Source organism: Filicampus tigris, chromosome 3 (genome assembly GCF_054856515.1).
Source record: "Filicampus tigris isolate MCC_2025a chromosome 3, RoL_Ftig_1.0, whole genome shotgun sequence".
Taxonomy (NCBI): Eukaryota; Metazoa; Chordata; class Actinopteri; order Syngnathiformes; family Syngnathidae; genus Filicampus; species Filicampus tigris.
In genome coordinates, this window is record NC_141219.1 from 23,873,567 (window position 1) to 23,893,216 (window position 19,650).

Here is a 19,650-nt window from a genome sequence, read left to right on the forward strand (position 1 = left end):
GACCGACGTGTTTTGCCGTGCGACATGTTGGCGACACATGCCACGCACACGTCAGAAATAGTTGTATACGACGCCATGCACATTTTCTCTCGTGGTTGGTCCGTTATGTCACATGTTGTGATGATGTACACTTTTCCTCGGCTAGGTTCTTTGAGGGCAATTTATTTGTCACCACGGAGGAGAGGATCCACCACGCAGCTTGTTGTTGCTGCTGCGAAGCAAACTAGTTTGGCAGGGGCGTTGGTGTTATGTCACTCATGTGTGTGTAAAGAAGTCTCCACACGCACATACCACCTTCGCTGCCACATTCCTGATTGATTTTGAAATACAATTAAATACAGCGTCTAGTCATCTATGTCCCTTTGTTGCAGCAGGCAGGATATCCATTGTTGTTGCTGTCGTTTCGATTGTTGCGCGACAAAAAATACGCAGACCAGAATTGGCCATAAAAGGAAGAGGAAATTCCATCCGTTACGTGCTCGCGGACGTCGCCCACAGGAGTATCAAGAAGCCTTTAGTCGGTGGTGATGGATGAAGCTCTATCATATTATTAGGGCTTCAATTAACCATTATTTCAACAATTTGATTCATCAGACGGTTATTTTTTGATTAATGAACGAATTGTATAAAGAAAAATAGTAACTTCTATCTTCATTCAAAACACAACACATTATGATTAATTAAGCAGCAAAATGCACTAGTTTTTAGCCATCTCTGGGGATGGCCATTTTGTCTTCTGTCGACTGAAAATGACATCACAACTGCTCACAACGACCAATCACGGCTGACCTGTTTTCTGAATCTGAGCCGCGATGTCCTTATTTTACGAACGAGTTCCGTTCCTACACTGGCGATGTAACACGAATTTCCGCATATGTCGGATTTCACCGTTAAAGTCGAAATTGACGTCAAAATACTTTGTATAAAAAAAAAAAAAAAAAAAAGAAAATACATGAAAATCAAAAGCCTAAGATGCTGTACTTAGCATTACTGCTGAGAAGTGGATGGAGAAAGAGGAGAGGAGGGCTAAAAAGGCAAAGATACTGCCGGCACGCAAACAGACACGATCGAGACACCCTGCGCATGCTCATTGCTCAACCGCAAGAAATGCTGGTCTTTGTAGTACAGGAAGTGCTTGTATACGGAAGTGCGTTGTTTAGCGCGAAACCCATTGCAAATATACAAGCAAAGGTAAACAAGCTCAGAGATGCAGCACAAAAGCACACTTTCGGAGCGAGGAGGGAACCGGCTGCTTTATTCATGTGGTGAGTGACATGAATATCGAGTGTTTTATTGACAGTTGAAAGAAACACGCGGAAATGACGTCCATTTGAGTCATGACGCCATGTGTCACTGTACACAGTGGGTTATTCAAATGCTGGAGCAACTCTGTCCGCTCAATCATCTATACGGGATATTCAGAATGTTTCAGAAATCTGAATTTTGACTTTTACCTGAATATCGACTGAATGTAAATGTAGTGACTATGGTGCTGGGTACAAAATGGAGGAGGAGGCACGGGCGTCGTAAAGTCGAAACGTCGTAATTTGAGGACTGCCTGTACTGTCTTGCTTCTGAATGCTGGGTCATTGCCATGACAAATGTCTCTGACCTGGAATTATGGTCAGGGTCGCAGTGATGTTCCCTTACCCTGAATTCTATCTTCCTCTGGCACGGGAGAGGGTAGAAAAGCAATAGAGAGACTGTTTCAACATTAAGGAGCATTAATCACAGACTGAGCTGAAAAATGAAAACGTTCATCTACCCTTTGAGATCGAGTAATGAAAAACGGACAGGAAAATGTAGTTAAGAAGAGAAAAACAGTGCAGTCAAGCTGTTCTGGCCAGATGTGGACGTGCAGCAGACAAACCAGTAGTTAGCCTTACACAAAGGGTGGATAAAATATTACGTGACATCCAAGTACAGGATGGAGCGCAAGGGAAATCCATCCTTTTACCCTCTTGGGATAACAGTGCTGGCAGGAAGTCTTTTTGGTCGTCGGAAAACGACAGGCTCCATGTTAGCTGCGTCCACTGATTGATTAGGGCCTCTGGGAAGGTGAGGAGGCTGATTGGGATGGCCCTATCTCGTCCCTCCATGTGTGTCTGTATTTACGCGGATATTAGGTTAAACTTATTAAGGCTCTCTATTGCAGCCAATTGCACCTTTTACACATGCCACCAAAGCCGACATTTTGCGAACTTTTCCTGGCTGGCTTTAATTGACTGATGCGGGATGGGGGTTGGAGTTGACCAGTAACGTGGTGTTAAAAGCAATTGTTGCACCGATGTCGCCACAATCCACATCTCAATAATAAGCTGCTTCAGTGGGTTTGAAAGGGACAGGAATAAATCTGGGCATATCTGTATGCCTCTGATTGCATCAATTTGCTGGGAATCCAGTGTGAAAGTGGCTATACTGTCAGAGGTGGAACAGAAAGGATCAGGGCAATTTCAACCCATGAAACTCACTCCCCACTTGCTTAAAGTCCAAGACTGAAAGCAATGTCATTGAAAATTACCCTGAAATCATAGACAATTAAACATGCTACGTTAAAAGTGTATCATTAAAAACTGTAAAATGTACAAACTTGTTGGTGTATAACATGTACATTCATTGTCTTGGCATCTTTATATTCCAACAATGGCAGTTAACAAATGTTGATTTGATTTTGATGAGCCAGATCAGCTAAAAAATAGAGTGACAACTGTAGGAGGAGTTCAGAATGTGATTAGTTTCATAAACAACTTGAGTCTAGATTGCAATCTAGATCAAGGTGAGTAGCCTAATTATAAATTTAGATTTTACCTTACATTTTGGACAGGACCAAATGGAATCTCTGTATGTTGCCTGTGGGTGTGTGGGTGTGGAGGTGGGTGTGTGTGTGTGTGTGTGTGTGTGTGTGGGTGAGAAAGATCATTGATAATTTCACATCATACCATCTACACAACATTGGAGGATTCCATTAAACACTCTCATTTTCTCATAGGACCAATAGGATGGAATAAGGACGTCAGTAACTGTCTGCCAGCTAGCATGACATCTTAAATAGCCCAAGTCTTATACATTTCCCTAGCTTCCATCACCTCGAAAACATTGTCCTTTGTATGGGATGTTCGTTCAGTTTACAATTTACTTCAAGCATTTGTCAAATCCCCTTCAGTCTGACACCAGTTTCCAGATTGCACTTTGAAGACATTTTCAATGGGCATAATTGTTGAATAGACCACGAAAACATCGACTTTAGTCCTGTCAAATAGCATAAACAATGAAATATTCCCACAAAGTACTGATTTCACTCGATCTAGACATCAATCAGCTAACTTAAAAAGCACCAGCATGTCAATCATCTGGACTTGGCCAGCTTTCATCTATTTTTTTTTTATTCTTCCCTGTGCTGTATAGTATAAAATGATCATTATTTTTCTTTGAATGGGTAGCTCTGCATTATATTTGGTCAACAGCCAGCGTTGGTTCATTAACTCTAAGAGGTTTGAAACTGTTGTCTGGTAATGCCTTTAGCCGTGAAAATGTCATATTATGAAATTTGGGTCTAATCTAAACCTAATTTTACTTTGTTCAGACTTAAGTGTGCCATCCCATCTTCTTCCACTTATCTTTTATCTATTCCAAAGGAATAACCTAGTCCGTAAATATATATATTCGCAAATAAATACTCCCTTTTATATTTCCTTAGGCCAAGGTTTATTGCCCAGTCATTCCCTTTGGCTATGCTGTGTATATCATTTTAAGTGTAAATTTACAGGCATTGTTCTCACCAACGTGAAAATCTTTTGAGTGGTGAGTTGTGTTCCTTGGAAAGAGTCTCATCCAAAACTGGACAAATTCTAACACTCCTCTTAATCTGCAATTGAAAAGGGCCAGACAAGAGGATTTCTTTTATCCTCCCGTCCTTGTTTAGCATTCACTAGTGTCCTTCCTTATTAGTGTCTTAGTGGTGCTAAGGTCAATGTACGTTGGCTTGAATTAGAAATTCTCTGCAACTCTGCTTGTTGCATACATAGCAAATTACATTGAATCAAATTGAAATTGGAGAACTCTTCCATCATTTGGTCTTGTGAATGACAGTTGAGAGACCTTTGTAACACACTGGTTCAAGTTCTCCCATAACTGTTTGGCTGGGTTGGGATCAGGTGACTGTGAAGGTCATTGTGTATGAATAATTCTCATACCATCAAAATACTGATTTATTCAAGATTTGACTTTAATAGGTCACCTGTGTGTATCTAGCCTGTTACAGACTAGTGTGCGTGTCTCCATCCTTTCATCTGCTCCTGCCCATCCAAGCATGAGAGAGGCAGTTTTGGGAGTATCCACACTGAAATGATTCCGTTTCAAAGCTAAATTGGCCTTCATAAGGTATTTGAACCCTGAAAGAGACTTGACTCCCACACGTTTTTGCAGATTCCATATTCTGTGGGGAAATCTTTTCAAAAGCGTCCTTTTGTTCCTCAAACAGTCGGAATGACGGAATAGGGAGTTTGGTCGTGGGGGTGTTGGGCTTGTTAAGAGTTTCAAGGACTTTTTACCACCTGCTCTGGAAAAATTATGCAAAGAATTGCTTCCAAAAATATGATACACATACTGATGTTCCCATGAAAGCTTTTTTTTTTTTTTATTCCTGGTAATGATGATGCCTAGTAGCACTTTTCAGAAGAGTGGCCAAAGGATGGTACACAAGTGAGGTAACAGAAAGTATGTTTCGCTTTAGCTACTCTTCATCTAAATAAAACATGTTTAAGATACAAGTGAGGTAACAGAAAGTAGGTTTCGGTTTTGCTACTCTTCATCTAAATAAAACATGTTTAAGATACATATTTAACATAGCCTGGCTTCTGCTGAGGAGGCAGAAATATTGTGCAACCGTGAGTATTTCGTTTTATATTCTGCGATGGTGGAACACATTATTTTGTGCACAGATGGAGTGAAGAAACCAAGGTCTTAAGTTCTCAGTTTGTTTCTTATGCCCCAGAGATCAGTCTAATTCTTTATGTGCCCTTGTGGTTTTAGATGGTGGTAAAGAGGTGTTGCTTACATGCTCATGGTATGAGATGTAACCCCTGAGAAACATTTATTTGCTTTACGTCACAGGTATACTAGTTGGTTGAATTTAATGTCAAGTAAAACGTGTCTTCACTGGTAGATTGAATATTTCGTTGTTCTGATTCACAAGTGACAAAATATGTTTACAAAGGCCATTATCTTGCTAGATAATTCTTTTTGAAGAGTTCATTTGCATTTACTTTGTTGCTCAAACCCACACAGCAAGACACGGTGTAGCTCTCCAAGCTGTAATGGTGAAAAGAATACTGAATGAATAGATAATGATTGTCCTGTGAATGCTGCAGAGGGAAAGGGACAATAAAAGCCCATACGTAAATGTTCTGTATAACCATTCGTGCAGAGTGAAACGAGAAATCCACATTAATGTACACATATGCGTGTGTTGCAAGCAAGATTTCGGGTGGATGAATGGGGAAGGTTGAAGGCAGGGGAGTGATATGTCACTTCAGTACAGTCAAGCCATGGATGTGCATGTAATGCATGCTTTGACTCAGCCCCAGTGAACTCTGTGTGGAACGACCCTGGGGAGGGTGTTAAGACTCCTTTCCACACGTCTTCATGGCGTTTTGATTGGGGGAGACAAGCTGTGGACATGCCAAGCTCATTTTTTTATGTGCACAGGAGCGCAGAATTGCCTTTTGTACAACTGACTGCATCGTTAACATCTATTTTGCTGTATCTCCATAAGGTTGTCGGTGTTACTCTTAAGATGCATAATGTCCTTTGCTCCAAGGTCAATGATGACCATCTCCTGCAGTGTTTATACAGACATATGCTCACATAATCTTGCCAAGATACCAAAATTGTGACTTTGATAGTATTACTGCATAAAGTGCCTTGATACTAAGACTGAAATAAAACCATGTGTGTAAGTGTGCGTGAGTGTGCACGTGTGTGTATGTGTGTTTTTAAAAAAACTTTATTGAATGCTTCTCCCTGACCTGCCGTAATCATTGTTGATTTGCCCGTTTTGATCTCCGACTGATGAGGTTTTCTCCCAAAATGGCGCTGCTGGTAAATAAATTAAATATTCTAGAAATCTTATTCCAGCAATGCAATATTAATCAGAATACCGTGTAGACCAGGGGTCTGCAACCTTTCACACTCAAAAGAGCCATTTCGACCCGGTTTCCACGGAAAAGAAAGCCATGGGAGCCACAAACACTTATTGACATTAACCTCCAAAAAACGTCAGCTTGCTTGAGTTCCCAGGCACCGCTTCGTTCAAGTTGTATAATACCTTATTGCACACTCACGTCCACATGTTACTACATACAAAATACATTCAATCGGTAATTTGAAGCTTGAATTGATTAAAAGAGTATTATAAAAACCAAGCCCGCGACGTCCGAGTACTTCAAAGTTCGCGCTCATCGTGCCCCCAGCCTTGGAAACGTCACACCAGCAAACACAGCTGCCCAATACAATACATCTTTATTTGGGCTCCAACGCCTTCACAAAATGCCTTCTTTCTGGTTTCAAGCCTTGAGTGATGCAGCAAATAAAACAATGATCCAACTAACCGCGTCAAAGCAACGTAATCCAGCGAACCTTACTATTTTCACCCGTTATTGTCTTAAAAAAAAAAAAAGGATGCAATCAGCAGACGGAGAACATGTCATCGTGTTGCACACATCTGCGCCCGTGAAATCGTGTTTAATTTGCTATTTTCACAGCTTTAAATGGGCTAGAATTGCATAAAAATTACAGACAAAGTAAGGACGGACTACGAAAATCGATTTATAATGGGGGAAAAAAACATGTTTGGACTTCCATGATTTTCGGCCGAAAATAATGTTACAATTTACAACTACAATTACACAAACAAAAAAACACAAAATACTTTGTTCAGATATTGTGCAGTTTTAGTGTCGCTGGGGTCTGAGTACGCCAGCTTCCTGCTGACACGTTGTCATGGGCTGTAAAAGTCAAATGTCTCTGAAGAAGGCGAATGCTGATCACCGAAACTGCACAAGGTCTGAAAAAAGAAGTTAAAACCTTTGACTGACTAAGAAGACATGATACACATATTTGAGACAAATAGCATACTGTAACGAATTGGGTTTTTCTTTATTGTGGTTACGTTTGTGTTTTGTTAAGCTGTGTTGTTTCCGAGGTTGCTGAATGCATCACGCGAGTGACTCGCTAGATTGGCTGGGGGGTGTGAGTGAGGAATGAGCGGATGGTTGTTGGAATAATAAAAAGGCAGCCGTGTTGGAATAATAAAAAGTGAGATAACCAAGCTACGTCTGAGGTCGTGTCTTTGGAAGACATTACAATACACTTCAATCGGACACTTATAATTCATTTTTCCAAGTCACGCAGAGCCGCAACATAAGGATGAAAGAGCCGCATGCGGATGCAGAGCCGTGGGTTGCCGACCTCTGGTGCAGACTAAGACAAAGAACATTTTTGACTTGATTATACCTTTAAGAATGAAATACTGATCTTTTTCAGCCGATACCAAGCAACTGAAAATAACTGATTGGGTCGGAACAACTCTAGCTTTGACCCAGTGCTCGTGCTGTGCAGTGTGAGTGGTTACTCTACTGGTTTCTCCGCCTACCTCCCAAAGTCCAAAAATTTTAGGTTATTTGCCCACTGGTGTCAATACCAGTGGAATTCATACCACCCACTAGTACCAAATCTGACCACATGGCTTTTATCTGCTTGCTGTCCTACAGTATGTGTACCAAGGCAGGATGGGTGGATCAAAGTCACCCTGGGAATTTACGGGCCTACGGGCCCCAGTGTAATATCAGAAGCAAAACAGAGGAAAACAAGCTACAACCTGAGTCTGAAGTTTAATACCTGAGATTTACTCTTTTCTGCGTTTGAAAGTAATTGCTTATACTCCAATGCTTGATTGTGCAGCTTCCGTATAAAGTCTCAGCCAGTCCAACTATGTATTTCAGGTTGCCATCGCCTCTTTCAGCATTCTGTCAGATTTTTTTAACACTATCTTCTAGTCAACTATAAGATCCCGAAGGAAAATGAAAAAGGATGCAGATTGCCCAGCATTGGTGTGTGCCTTTGTCAGGCTTCTCGTAAGATCTTAAAGCCCCGATAGACCAAAAAGACGCTGGCCAACAGTGACAGATACTTACCCCCTGTAGCGTCCGGCCGGCTGTCGGCACGTCACGCTGGATGAATACACCGCAACGACAGACAGCGACGCTGACCATTAAAGTACCTTCTGGGCATCCCTAAGATGTAATACCCTTCCATACCATTGGCGGCGGTAGTCACTATTTCTCACTGTCAGAAAAATCCAACCGGAAAGCTGTTGGCCGGGGTCGGATTATAAAAACGTAAACAATGCATTCAGCTATATTCTTCCCACGCGAAGTAAACCATCACGTTCTTGACAAGGTATTGTGAAATACTTACATTGTCAACCCTCACTCTTGTACTTGTAAGAAGATTAAGGCAGCGGAGGCGAGCTCACTGTTTTTCCGCCTTTGTCACTTCCCGTTGGTGCTGCGAGCGCTGATTTGCTAGCTAACAGCCAATCAGAGTGACCAAATGCCACAACTGGCGACGCCGATTCAACATACGTATGAGCCCCCAAGACGCTTACAGACGGGTTACGACAGACGGTGGCCACTACACTAAACAGACGGCGCATTCAGACGTCACGACGCTTCACGACCTCCGACGTCGGTTTGGTCTATCAGGGCCTTTAGCTGTTTTACCGACATAGGCGTCAATGGAATGTTGCGGTCTGCTCTGATTTTAACTTGTGAACATGATTTGACATGGACTACAGGCAAATTAATCTACTGTAACGTCTCTGGTGCATTCTTATTACGATAATAAAGATAGTGTATAAAAAGACAACTAGCTTGTTCTGGTATGTTGTTGTTTATTTACATTTGGGAATCAGTAAAACTGAGTTGGTTTTAAAATAAAATGCAACGAAATGGCATTCTATTGTGTTTATTTGGTGTTACCTTTAGTTAGCATAGATTTATTTACAGAAAATCCATGTTGAAAAATAGTATTGAAATCGCCTTTATCGTATCGAATTGTATCATTCTAAAAAAGCGATATATCATTTTGTGTTGAATCATTAGGCCTTATATCGATATCGTTACACCTCTACTACATGCGCCAACACAACACAGTATTAAAGACATGGGACAGAGGACCTTCTGTATTTATGATCTGAAAGAATCTATCCACTGAATCACCATAGTGATGAGCCCATTTAAATACTACTCATTAATTTAAAATTGAAAACGTGAATATTGCTTTTTCATCAATGTAATTACCATAAGGAATTCCTCATCAAACATTCTTTTGATTAAATTTTCATACGTTTTTTGGGTTAAAAGTAGAGTGCTAAGTTAGTGCTGGTGCTGGACTTCAGCACGATTATCCCATCGCTCTCTTTTTCCCCGTTGGCCTGCGCTTACACTGCTTAATCACTTGATCATACAACGCTGCATTAGAGCTGGGCACTTGACTCTTTTTTGCCCGTCCAGCCACGACCCTCCACCCTTGACCTAGGTATCCTTCCGGCCGCGACCCTCCGGCCATATTCATAAACATTGTTGGCCCCCGCCCCGTCCCTTATTTAAAGTGGACGTTAACCCAAACATATATTTTTCAAGAATATGTTCTATGTAGGCCCACTAGTTGAAATACGTCATTCTGATTAATATTGCGTTTGTGGAATATAAATTAAGCAGCAAAAAGCACTCACTTTTAGCCATCTCAGGGGGCGGCCATTTTGTCACACACGAATTTCGCCAGGGCTCAGATAACGACCAATCAAGGCTCACCTGTTTTCTGAAGCATCAGCCACGATTGGTCGTTATTCTGAGCCCTGAGCAACTTTGATGTCAACTTTAGTCGACAGAAGTGACAAAATGGATGCCCCCTGAGCTAGCTAAAAACGGGTGGATTCCTCATATTCCACAAACTCAATATTAATCCGAATGCTGTGTTTAAACTAGTGGGCCTGCATAGAACCTATTCTGGAAAAAATATGTTTGGCTTGACTTCCCCTTTGACATTACATATCTCAAATGATGTAGCGTCTCAAATTGCCATTTGCTGTCTCAGATGCTGGCACATTTTATTTACAAAGAGGGGGGAAGGTTGGGAAGGCCTTTTTAGGAGGGAAAGAGGAACAAAACACATGAATGTTGTCATTGAAAGAATAAAACTAAACATATTAATTCCAAAACGTTCATCATATCTGAGCATTTTCATACAATGCTCTCCTACTCTGCATCACTTGGAGTTCCATTTTCCTTCAGCCCAATCTTCCATTCATCTCGTTTTCCATCTACTTGCTCTTGCGCCGCTGGAGCCTAAGCACAGCAACAGGGCAGGCGATAGCATCTACAGATGTGCTGCCAACGAGATAAGAACCAAGAAGCAGCATGCCCCTCTCTAGCAAACAACAGGGCACACTGAAATCCGTGGCGGGAAGATGAAGAAGGAATGGGGCGGGTGCAGACAGACTTCAAGCAGCTAAAGATTAATTAAAGCATAGCACCAGAAATGGGACAACAGGGAACAGGGAAAGGTGAATCATGTATTTGGTAGGGTGCGTAGAGATTATCCAATTAGCTCATATCTGTGTGTCTATCTACTGTATCAGAGTTGTGTTTAGCTGCTTTATTGTGTACCCTAAGGCCTGTTGTTGTCCCAGTACCATAACGATTAATTGCATTTGCAATATATTCATGATTTGAGAATTTTGTAATCGTAATGTGATTTTGCGATTTAAATTACTTAATTGACAGCGGAGGGGGATTCACCAAATGCTAAGCTGCCGCTGCCGCCCTCATTTTCAACTGCACTAGCTTTCAGCTTTCTAACATGCTTGAGCCTTTTCACCTCGCATGGTTAAAATTTCCCGCGCGCACCACGCACACACATTCCATTTCTACACTTATTCCTTCATTTCCACCTCAGTTTGATGTACAAACAGGACACACTATTCCCACTTCCCTTACCGTTTCAGTAGTGTGTGCTGCCGTTGACTTCGATTTACGTGTCTGCTAAGTTTGACATCACACACGGAGACGATAGTGTGCACCTGTGCGGCTCCTTGAGCCACGACAAATAAAAACGCATCCGTGCAAAGTTGTCATGCGGTCAAATATTAAGAGAATTCGGCCATATGTTTCGAACCAAAAGACAGACGAAAAGATGTTTAATGAGGAGACGCGGCCAAGTGGTAAAGCCCGCTTGATATGACGTCATAAGTAGGCATCATGGGCACAGATGGTACTGGGGACTTTCAAAAAAATCTCGATCCATTCCCCTCCTCTCCCCCCTCAACTTTAGCTCGTAAGACAGCAAATATCTCGGTGAAACAGATGTCCGGGCGGTTATGTCTTGTTTCAACTACTGATGCATTTAAGTTAAACAAGAATGTCAGAATTTGCACCTTCAAGTCAGTATTTCCTTTTCCTGAAGACAGATCTCCAACACGGCAAGGCAGACGAATTTTTTTTTTTCCTGCATGTTGGTAAGGCTGCAAAGCGCTGAGAGCACGCAACTCCTTCGTTGTGGTGTTGAAGGCTTTACATTCCCACTCTCAGTGGAACTTGAACACGTCGTCATTCAGTTGACGTGAGTCACTCTCACACTGTATAAAAAAACTGTGTCTGCTCAATGTAATAAAAAAAGACATTTGTAGCCTACTTTATTTCTAATTAGCTACATAGGTCTTGTGGCATGTACTCACCACTAGCTGAACTGAAATACAGAACTTAAAATATCCATCACATCTGTTCTTTTTAATGCTGACACAACACATCGTAATTTACAGTGGGAGAGAAGTGCAGCCAACGTCCTACAAGGAACAGGTAGCATGCAATGCCAGTCGTTGAAACAAGAATCAATAATGAAGAGACAAAAAACATTGACAGTGTTTTTTTTAAATTATGTAAGGCTTTCATATCCTACGGCTATCTTGCCTGTTGAGGACACGTGGCAGTTCTAATCTTTTCATAATGTTGAATAACTAGTCTCACAAAAAAGAGAGAGATAATCTACACAAATGAAACGGATTGATCGGGCATTTTCTTTTAACAATTCAATATTATTTCAAATAAAAGTGGCATAATATACTGTGTGTATATTAGGGGTGTCAAATGAGTGCATTAATTGTGATCAATTAATTTTAGTCAGAGTTAAGGCATTAATTTTTTTAATCGCATTAATCTAATTTTTAATCTTTAACTTTGCTGTTTCTGATGATGAGATGCATTGATGTATGGGGCTTGGGCTTGAGTTGTTGGGGGTGTAAAAAAACAATGGTCAATGTCACACCCTAAAGTGGACTCTGATCGTCTGCCATTGTGTTTGGCATAACCTGATAGGCTCCTATTGTACGTGGGAGGGATAGTTCAGGAGCAGAGAGGAGAGATAAAACGTGAAAATGGGGGAGCATGTGAGAGTTGCTGGTCTGATGAATAGTAAATTAGAAAAAATGCCCTGACGGCACTATTGATAAAGGCAGAGTGATATTCCTTCTTTGTAAGAAGGACTTTGCTTACCAAAGAAGCAGTTTAAGCCTACCACATAAAAGCAAAGTAGCCAGCCGCGACAGCCTCAGCTAATAACAACGAATACGCTAATGTAGCGAGCCATTGCAAAGCTCTTCGCCAAACTCAACTCGAAAACAGCCCGCGTATGAGCAAGTCTGTGAGTTCTGGTCTCCTTTAACCGCAATAAACGAGCGATTACTGTACTCAGTTATCCAAGATGAGGAGAAAAAAAATCATCCAACTACTTAAAAATGTTTAGCTCCAGAATTACTACGTGCAAATACGAAACCTGCTTACAAGCAGAACCTGCCAAACTAAAAATCCATAACAACTTGATAGGTATCAAGTTAGACAGAAATCTCAATTTTAAAGAGAAATTTACACAATGTTACCAGCACTGAAAGTGCAGAAGGAAAAAAAAAATGTGCATAACTGTCAATATATGAGTTGCCAACCCTACCTGCAACAAAGAGGTGCGCTGTGCGACTGGAAATGGATCCTAGATTTTCAATGGTGGCCACACATTGGTAGGTGCCCTCATCAGGTTTGTTGTGCTTTGAGTGAACCACATGGGTGAAGAGCAAGGAGCCGTCAGCGAGTATGCGTCGTCTCTCGTCCGAAACCAGACTCATGAAGGTGCCATCTTTCTTCCACTCTATGCGTGCTGGTGTGGCTACATCGCTGTGTGCAGAACAGTTGAGCAGCGCAGAGTTCCCCCGAATGGCCACTGTGTCCTGGGGCTCCACCGTGAACCAGAATGGGCTGAAAGGCTGCGCTGCTGATGCTGCAGGGCCAAAAACAAGGGAGGATATTAGGAGTTGGATTCGATAGAAACTTTCAAACTTTTGGATCATATCATACAGTATATCTGGTGCAAAAACAACATTTTCAGAAAATGTTTTTGAAAAAACAAAAAGTACTGAATATAAATGATTTTGACATTGTGTGATCAGGATTTATATTGTTTTCGGTGGGCCAAAATACCTCCGAGGTGGTCTTGAGAAATAACTGTGCAAGTCAAAAGAAAACTACCGCTTGCTAAAATAAATAAAAAAAATAAAAAGAACCTTTGGAACTCCACAACTAGTCAAAAACACTAAAAGCTATGCTCCCAAAGCAACACATATAGAGACTTTTCATTATAAAACCACTAGCTCCATTGAAATTGAATGGAAGGAACTGACAAATATTAGCCAGAGTAGCCTCCCTGGCAAGTTAATATCACGCCTATACGCAGAGAATGCAGTGAAGCTGTAGAGTCTTTGGAATGCAATTGCAATTTCCTTTTCTCGGGTATAGATGTTAACATCAGACTGAAATGGATAGTGCCAAAGTCAGACTAAGTGCAATTGTTTTGCATTTGTACTCATCCATTATTCAGGCCCCAGCACCTAGGAGTCACACAGTGGTATTGGTTAGACAAATAACAGCAATTGCCATTTCTGCAGGGATGAGGAGAGCAAGAAAATAATTAAGGGGTATGGAGGTATTTTAATAATGCAGTGAATGGAGTGAAATAAGAGGTGGAATGTTAAACACAGTTTAAACTATGCCTGCTCTCACCCAAAGAAATGGAGGAAGGAGGTGAGGGAGAGGGGAAGCAGAGAGCTACTCGCGATGTCAGTGGTTGAGCGATTTAACTTCTCGGAGCTAAGTCCTCTACCTCTCCCTCGCGGCATCAAATAGCTGGTGAGAGCCAAAGTGTAAAGCTTGTAATGTGGGCTCAATTCCCAAGCAAAACGCTTCTTCTTAATGCACTTTGTTATCTTGAAAGCAAAACTATGCAAAAAGCGCTTTAGAAAATGACTAGGTGAATCATACATTTTCACTTGTACATTAGGGAATACATGACAGACAATTCAGTGTTCTCAATGAAGCTGTGTAATCATTTCGATGCTCATTCAGCAGACTTACAATTGAATTACAATAAATTCAGCGCATAACACCGCTTCTAAAGTCAGGTGCATGCTTGCACCCTAATTCAATCAAGCAAGTAGCAACAGTAGGGAAATACTTTGCTTCTGCACTAGTTTCAAACAAAATGGCCAACTCTCTGCTGCTTTTGGCAGTAGACAACATCTGCCATAAATTGAGAAGCAAAGAAAAGGAAAACTAAGATTGGTGATAGTGCCCTTGATAAGTAGTAGGAGCAGCCCTGTATAGAGATGTTTTTTTTTTTAACAAACACACAATTTCCACTTCAGATAATACCCCTCAAAATCGAATAAAGTGTCAATAAAACTATGACCAACTAACACACATTCAATGCATGTCAACAGCCAAGGGAGTAGAACAACATTGAGGCCATCATATTCGTGAAATTAACATTTTAGTGAAATACAGCTACGCGGGAAAAGTCTGTAACCGTAATCTGAATTTCACTTGAAAATGTATTTTTGATTTTCTTTTTTCAGATTACAGGGTTTACCAACGATTCTTTTTTTTCCTTTAAATTAATCACAGCCTCTTATATCAGCTTCAAAGATTTCTGAATTTCAAACTTTCAAACAGTAAACTCAGTTTACTGAGAAAATGTTGGAATTATTGTGGACACAGTGACCATTCATACAAAGTGTGCACAGATAATTACAGTACAACAAATATAGTTACACTTTTGACATAACATAATTGTCGGATACAATGAAAGAGGAGATTTTTTGAGAGGTTTAAAATAGTTGCATTTAAATAAAACAAAAACATGAACTCATTCAAATTGCACACAATCCTGAAAAGTTCAGTCCAGATTGCTTGATTTTGCTTGAAGACAATTCACGTACAGTTACAAAAATTCAACATTCCTAGGCAAGTCTTCATGCTAAAAAGTCTTAACTCTGAAAGAGTGCAGGATTTTAAGCACAGGATGAGGACGCTGTAACAATATTACACCGAGTGAAAGTGCAATCGGTACAGATCCAGCAGTGAGGGAGCAGAGCACCCGCCTGCCTCTGAAAATTAGGAAACGCCACGACAGGCAACCAGTGAGAACGAGGGAGCAGAGAGCATGAGGCTAGAAAATGAGGTTGTCTACTTGATAAGTATGGGCTGTTACCTCTGTCCCAAATCCACTTTGCTCTGTGTCATTAAAGATTTTTGTGAGCTCCGCTTAAGGTGATGCCATGATATCCTATACTGCACTCTCAAACTAAGGCTACGTAATACGAAACATAAGCCCATGTTGGGAAATAACAGACCAAAAGTACATTGGCGCATAACTCACCTAAGTGTCTTGTTTTCCATCAAACAGGTAAGAGCCATCCTTGTGGAAAAACACACTGAAGAGGATAGCGATAAAGAGGGGCCGCTTGCACAAAGACCCTGTTTTGTTCCATCAGTGGCTCAGCAGGAAACCTCCCCCCGTTACTGAGACGCTGTCTGAGAGCAACCATATTGACTACCCTTCTTATTGAGCCACTCTTTAGACGGACTAGACCGCTTTCAAAACCAGTTGGTTTGTCTTCACCAGAGTCACCTCTGACTTGGAGCGGGAAACGAGGGCAAGCCAGACATCTTGGTAAAAACACTTGTTATACACACAAACCCAGTGGAGAATTGGAATTGTAATTTAAAAGACTAAAGGGCAATACAGTACCGGTCTTTTCTTGTTGTTATGAAGCATACCGTGGCCACTTTTTTGGGGACTGTGCTTGAAGACATATTCAAGCTGTAACTTCCTTGAATGTTGCCACACTACTCACATTCGACTTCACAGAGTGGATCAATTAACGTGAGAGACAGTGCATGTCAAAATCTGCGGGACTGGTGAGGGATGATATAGCACTTAGTGATTCTGATTATGTCACCACTGACGACTGCGCGGGTGAGGATACAATGACTTAACAAGTGAAGTGAAACTTTGAGTTTCCCTCGACTCGACTCAAGTACAGTATTGTAAGTTGACCATGGTAGGCCATTCGAAGCTTGTTATTTACGGGGATGGACGTTATGAATTGCAGGAAATATAACAGAAAACAATGTACATACTGTACCACTCACACATAATGGATCAAAGTTGTTTTGAAGAGATGTGCAGTTGGGAGATCTGTGGCAAGTTTGGCCCATGCTCATTAGAATATCTGAAACATGCTTTTGAGATGACCCGTTAATGTGATGATTGATAATTGATTCCCAGCCATAGTAGTAAACCACACACACACACACACAAAATAAATCAATGGGAAAGCATTATCCGTGTCAAACAGCATGACACAGTTAATATATTTTAATAATTTCAACAAAACTGAACAGATAACTCCACAAATGGCAGATTGCACAGAAAGATGGCTTTCCTTACTGCATGTGTGTGTTGACCAAGATCCGGGAGGAATTACGCAGTGGGGAAACCTCTCACCTGCTGTGGATGTGATAATTAACCAGCACTGATTGCGGCTTGAATTCGCCCTCTTATCAGCCTCCTCATGGGCCAACAGCGAAGGATCGCCCCACCGAGACAGCAGTGCAGACTAACATAGATGCAGAGCACACTTTTCCTTTGCTAATTTGAGGAAAATGCAGTGTTACTGTCCATTATGATGTGCTTTAAGTTGAACTTCAGAAAACCACCGAAAACCATTAGAATATTTCACACCAATTTCATAATAGACTCATTGCCTTTAGCCCCAAAGCACTGCAGCATCAATTTGTTTCTAAATAGTTTTAGAAACTAGAGAAAAAAACTACTACTCCATTGAAAAACGGCTGGGTTTCCCTCCAGCCCAGTGATTATCCAAGTCTTTCATGAGTTCATCCACCTGGGGACAAAGTTACTATATCAACAGTTGGGGGGATCCGTCCAGGAAGTAGTCAATATGCCGGGCAGATTGAGCCGCGTTCTTCCTCTCTCTGTGGACAACACCAAATGAGACAGTCATCTGAGACAGGAACTCACATTCATCTTTCACCGCACCAGCTACACTACCCTAAGACCACCACCACCACCACCACGATATGATACTAAAGAAAATTGTGTAGCTGTAAAGAGATAGTCTATGGATTTTTTTAAATGAAACCCAATAGAGTGTTCTCTAGTCCCCAGTTCTCGCAACCATGTTCAGTCATCAAAACACAAAAGAAAATCAATAAAATTCAGAATTCCCAGCAAATTTAAACACAGCAATTTATAAACATTGGATTCTTAAATTGAGATTTAACCCGTTTTGGCCTTTTCATAAAAAAAAGAATCATTTTGAGCATGATGTACTGTACATTAGCTGTCACCTGCAGTAATCGAAGTCGCTGGCTCCTTGTAATAGCCGATAAACTCAACGCCAATAGATTACAATATATGCACAGAAACACAAGTATTTTCAGTGGAAATGTCAAATGGCATAACAGTTTCAGCTGTCAGTATGTTACAAGGTATTGGTATGCCATCTAACTGAAAAATAACCTCTGCCGTTAAATGTGTCTGTGGCCGTGTAATAGGCACCGATTTGATTAAAATGGTAAATGGAGTGCACTATGTACATCATAATGTGTCGGTTTGCTGCTCAAACAGCTGTATAATCACATACATATGACAGTTCACATAGCCTACACTTACTTGCCAGTCTATTGAATATAAGTGGGAGTCCGCTGATGATTTAACCGTTCAAAAAGTTTGACCTTAACCAGAATCCCGTGTCACATTGTTGCCAAAAGGTACAATCCTGGCGAGTGAAAATGCTTTCTATTCCTTGTGGAAACTGAAATCGTCTTCCTCCGTCTTTTAGCATTTGGCAAACAACTGTTGGTGCATTACTGCCATCTTCTATAATGGAGTGTGTGTGTGGGGGGGGGGGGGGCAAAATACCATTTCACGACCTCCTAACCCCACTCTTTCCAAAAATCCAAATGTAAAACGTTTTATATGACACCCCTAATTCACAAGAAATTGCTTTCTACCCTAACACTGTGTCCTTTAAGGACATTTTTATTTTGGTTCAATAATCCTATTAATCTGCATTTAGCCTGGAATGCATGTTGTCCTTTCTTGAGGGAACAGACACAAGCCACCTTTGATAAAATTGTGAGATGGAAAAGCATTATGGAATGTTATGCCAGTTGTTGTAGTTGTGTGTTGAGGTCTGTGTCAAAAGCAAAGAGAGAAAAACAGAGGATATTGTGTTCCCTGCCCGCAGATGGACTGTAATGCATGTAAATATAAATTCACTCGCTGGGACAGCATCTTCAGCAAAGTTGATGAGCTATTTCTAAAAGCAACGTGAAGGGACTTCTTCATTGCTCTTTTGGGTTATTTTGCAGTGCATAAACAGCTTCAAAGTACTTGATGGGAGGTGCTGATAAAAGACGAGCAAGTCTCTGCATGTTCACAGCCTTTTGGAGAAAATCATTTAACACTGTCATACAAGAGATCAAAGCCAGCAAGAATATTCTGGGAGGGAGACTTAATGACTATTTTACCTTAAATTGGATACTACTTCTTAAAAAAATAACTGTAAACTTAAACTATATGTAGACAAAGCAGTATCCAGTGCAACATGGACGCAGTTGAGGAATGCATTTAACGACAGCCAAGTAATAACAATGGTGTGGTCACAGGGGTTAAGTGTTAGCACCATGGGCCTAGCTAAATTACAAAATGAAAAGGCTGTGAGAGGCTTTTAGATATTATTAGTGTCATGTACAAGATTGTCAAACTCCTTTTGATGTTTTCTTTCCAACAAAGAACCAATTTACTCTGTACATGAGCCTAACACAATGGTCAACACAGGAAAGCGTCTATAATACTGAAGCTTATATGCTGTATGATTCGCTCAATTGTTTTTCAAAACTAAAGAGGAACAAAATACATACTGTAATGATTTCTTTTCTAAATAGTCTTTCCAAAAAACAAAATCAAAACCAAATCACAGCTCGTTTTCCGATTTCCGAAAACAAATGGAAAATGGAAACAACTGATAATGGGCTATTTCTATATTTTCAAGTGAGACTTAGGCTAATGAGACTTAGGCATGAGCACACTGTAAAACATAACTTGCTCAAATTTGAAGTGATTTTCATGCTGTTTGTCTTGTTGCAAACGTCAGACACGTGCTTACAAAATAAAAACAAA

The 19,650-nt window shown here is 40.9% G+C and overlaps 1 protein-coding gene across 10 annotated transcripts in view; it reads right to left on the reverse strand.

Annotated features, from left to right (window-relative positions):
* The window catches only part of neo1a (neogenin 1a), a 165,357-nt gene that overhangs the window by 94,621 nt on the left and 51,086 nt on the right, over nt 1-19,650 (reverse strand). For all 10 annotated transcript variants that reach the window (XM_086025874.1, XM_086025870.1, XM_086025873.1 and 7 more), the window contains exon 2: nt 13,060-13,383. In XM_086025874.1, the coding sequence (XP_085882000.1) occupies nt 13,060-13,383 (324 nt within the window). The remainder of the gene's footprint in view (nt 1-13,059; nt 13,384-19,650) is intronic.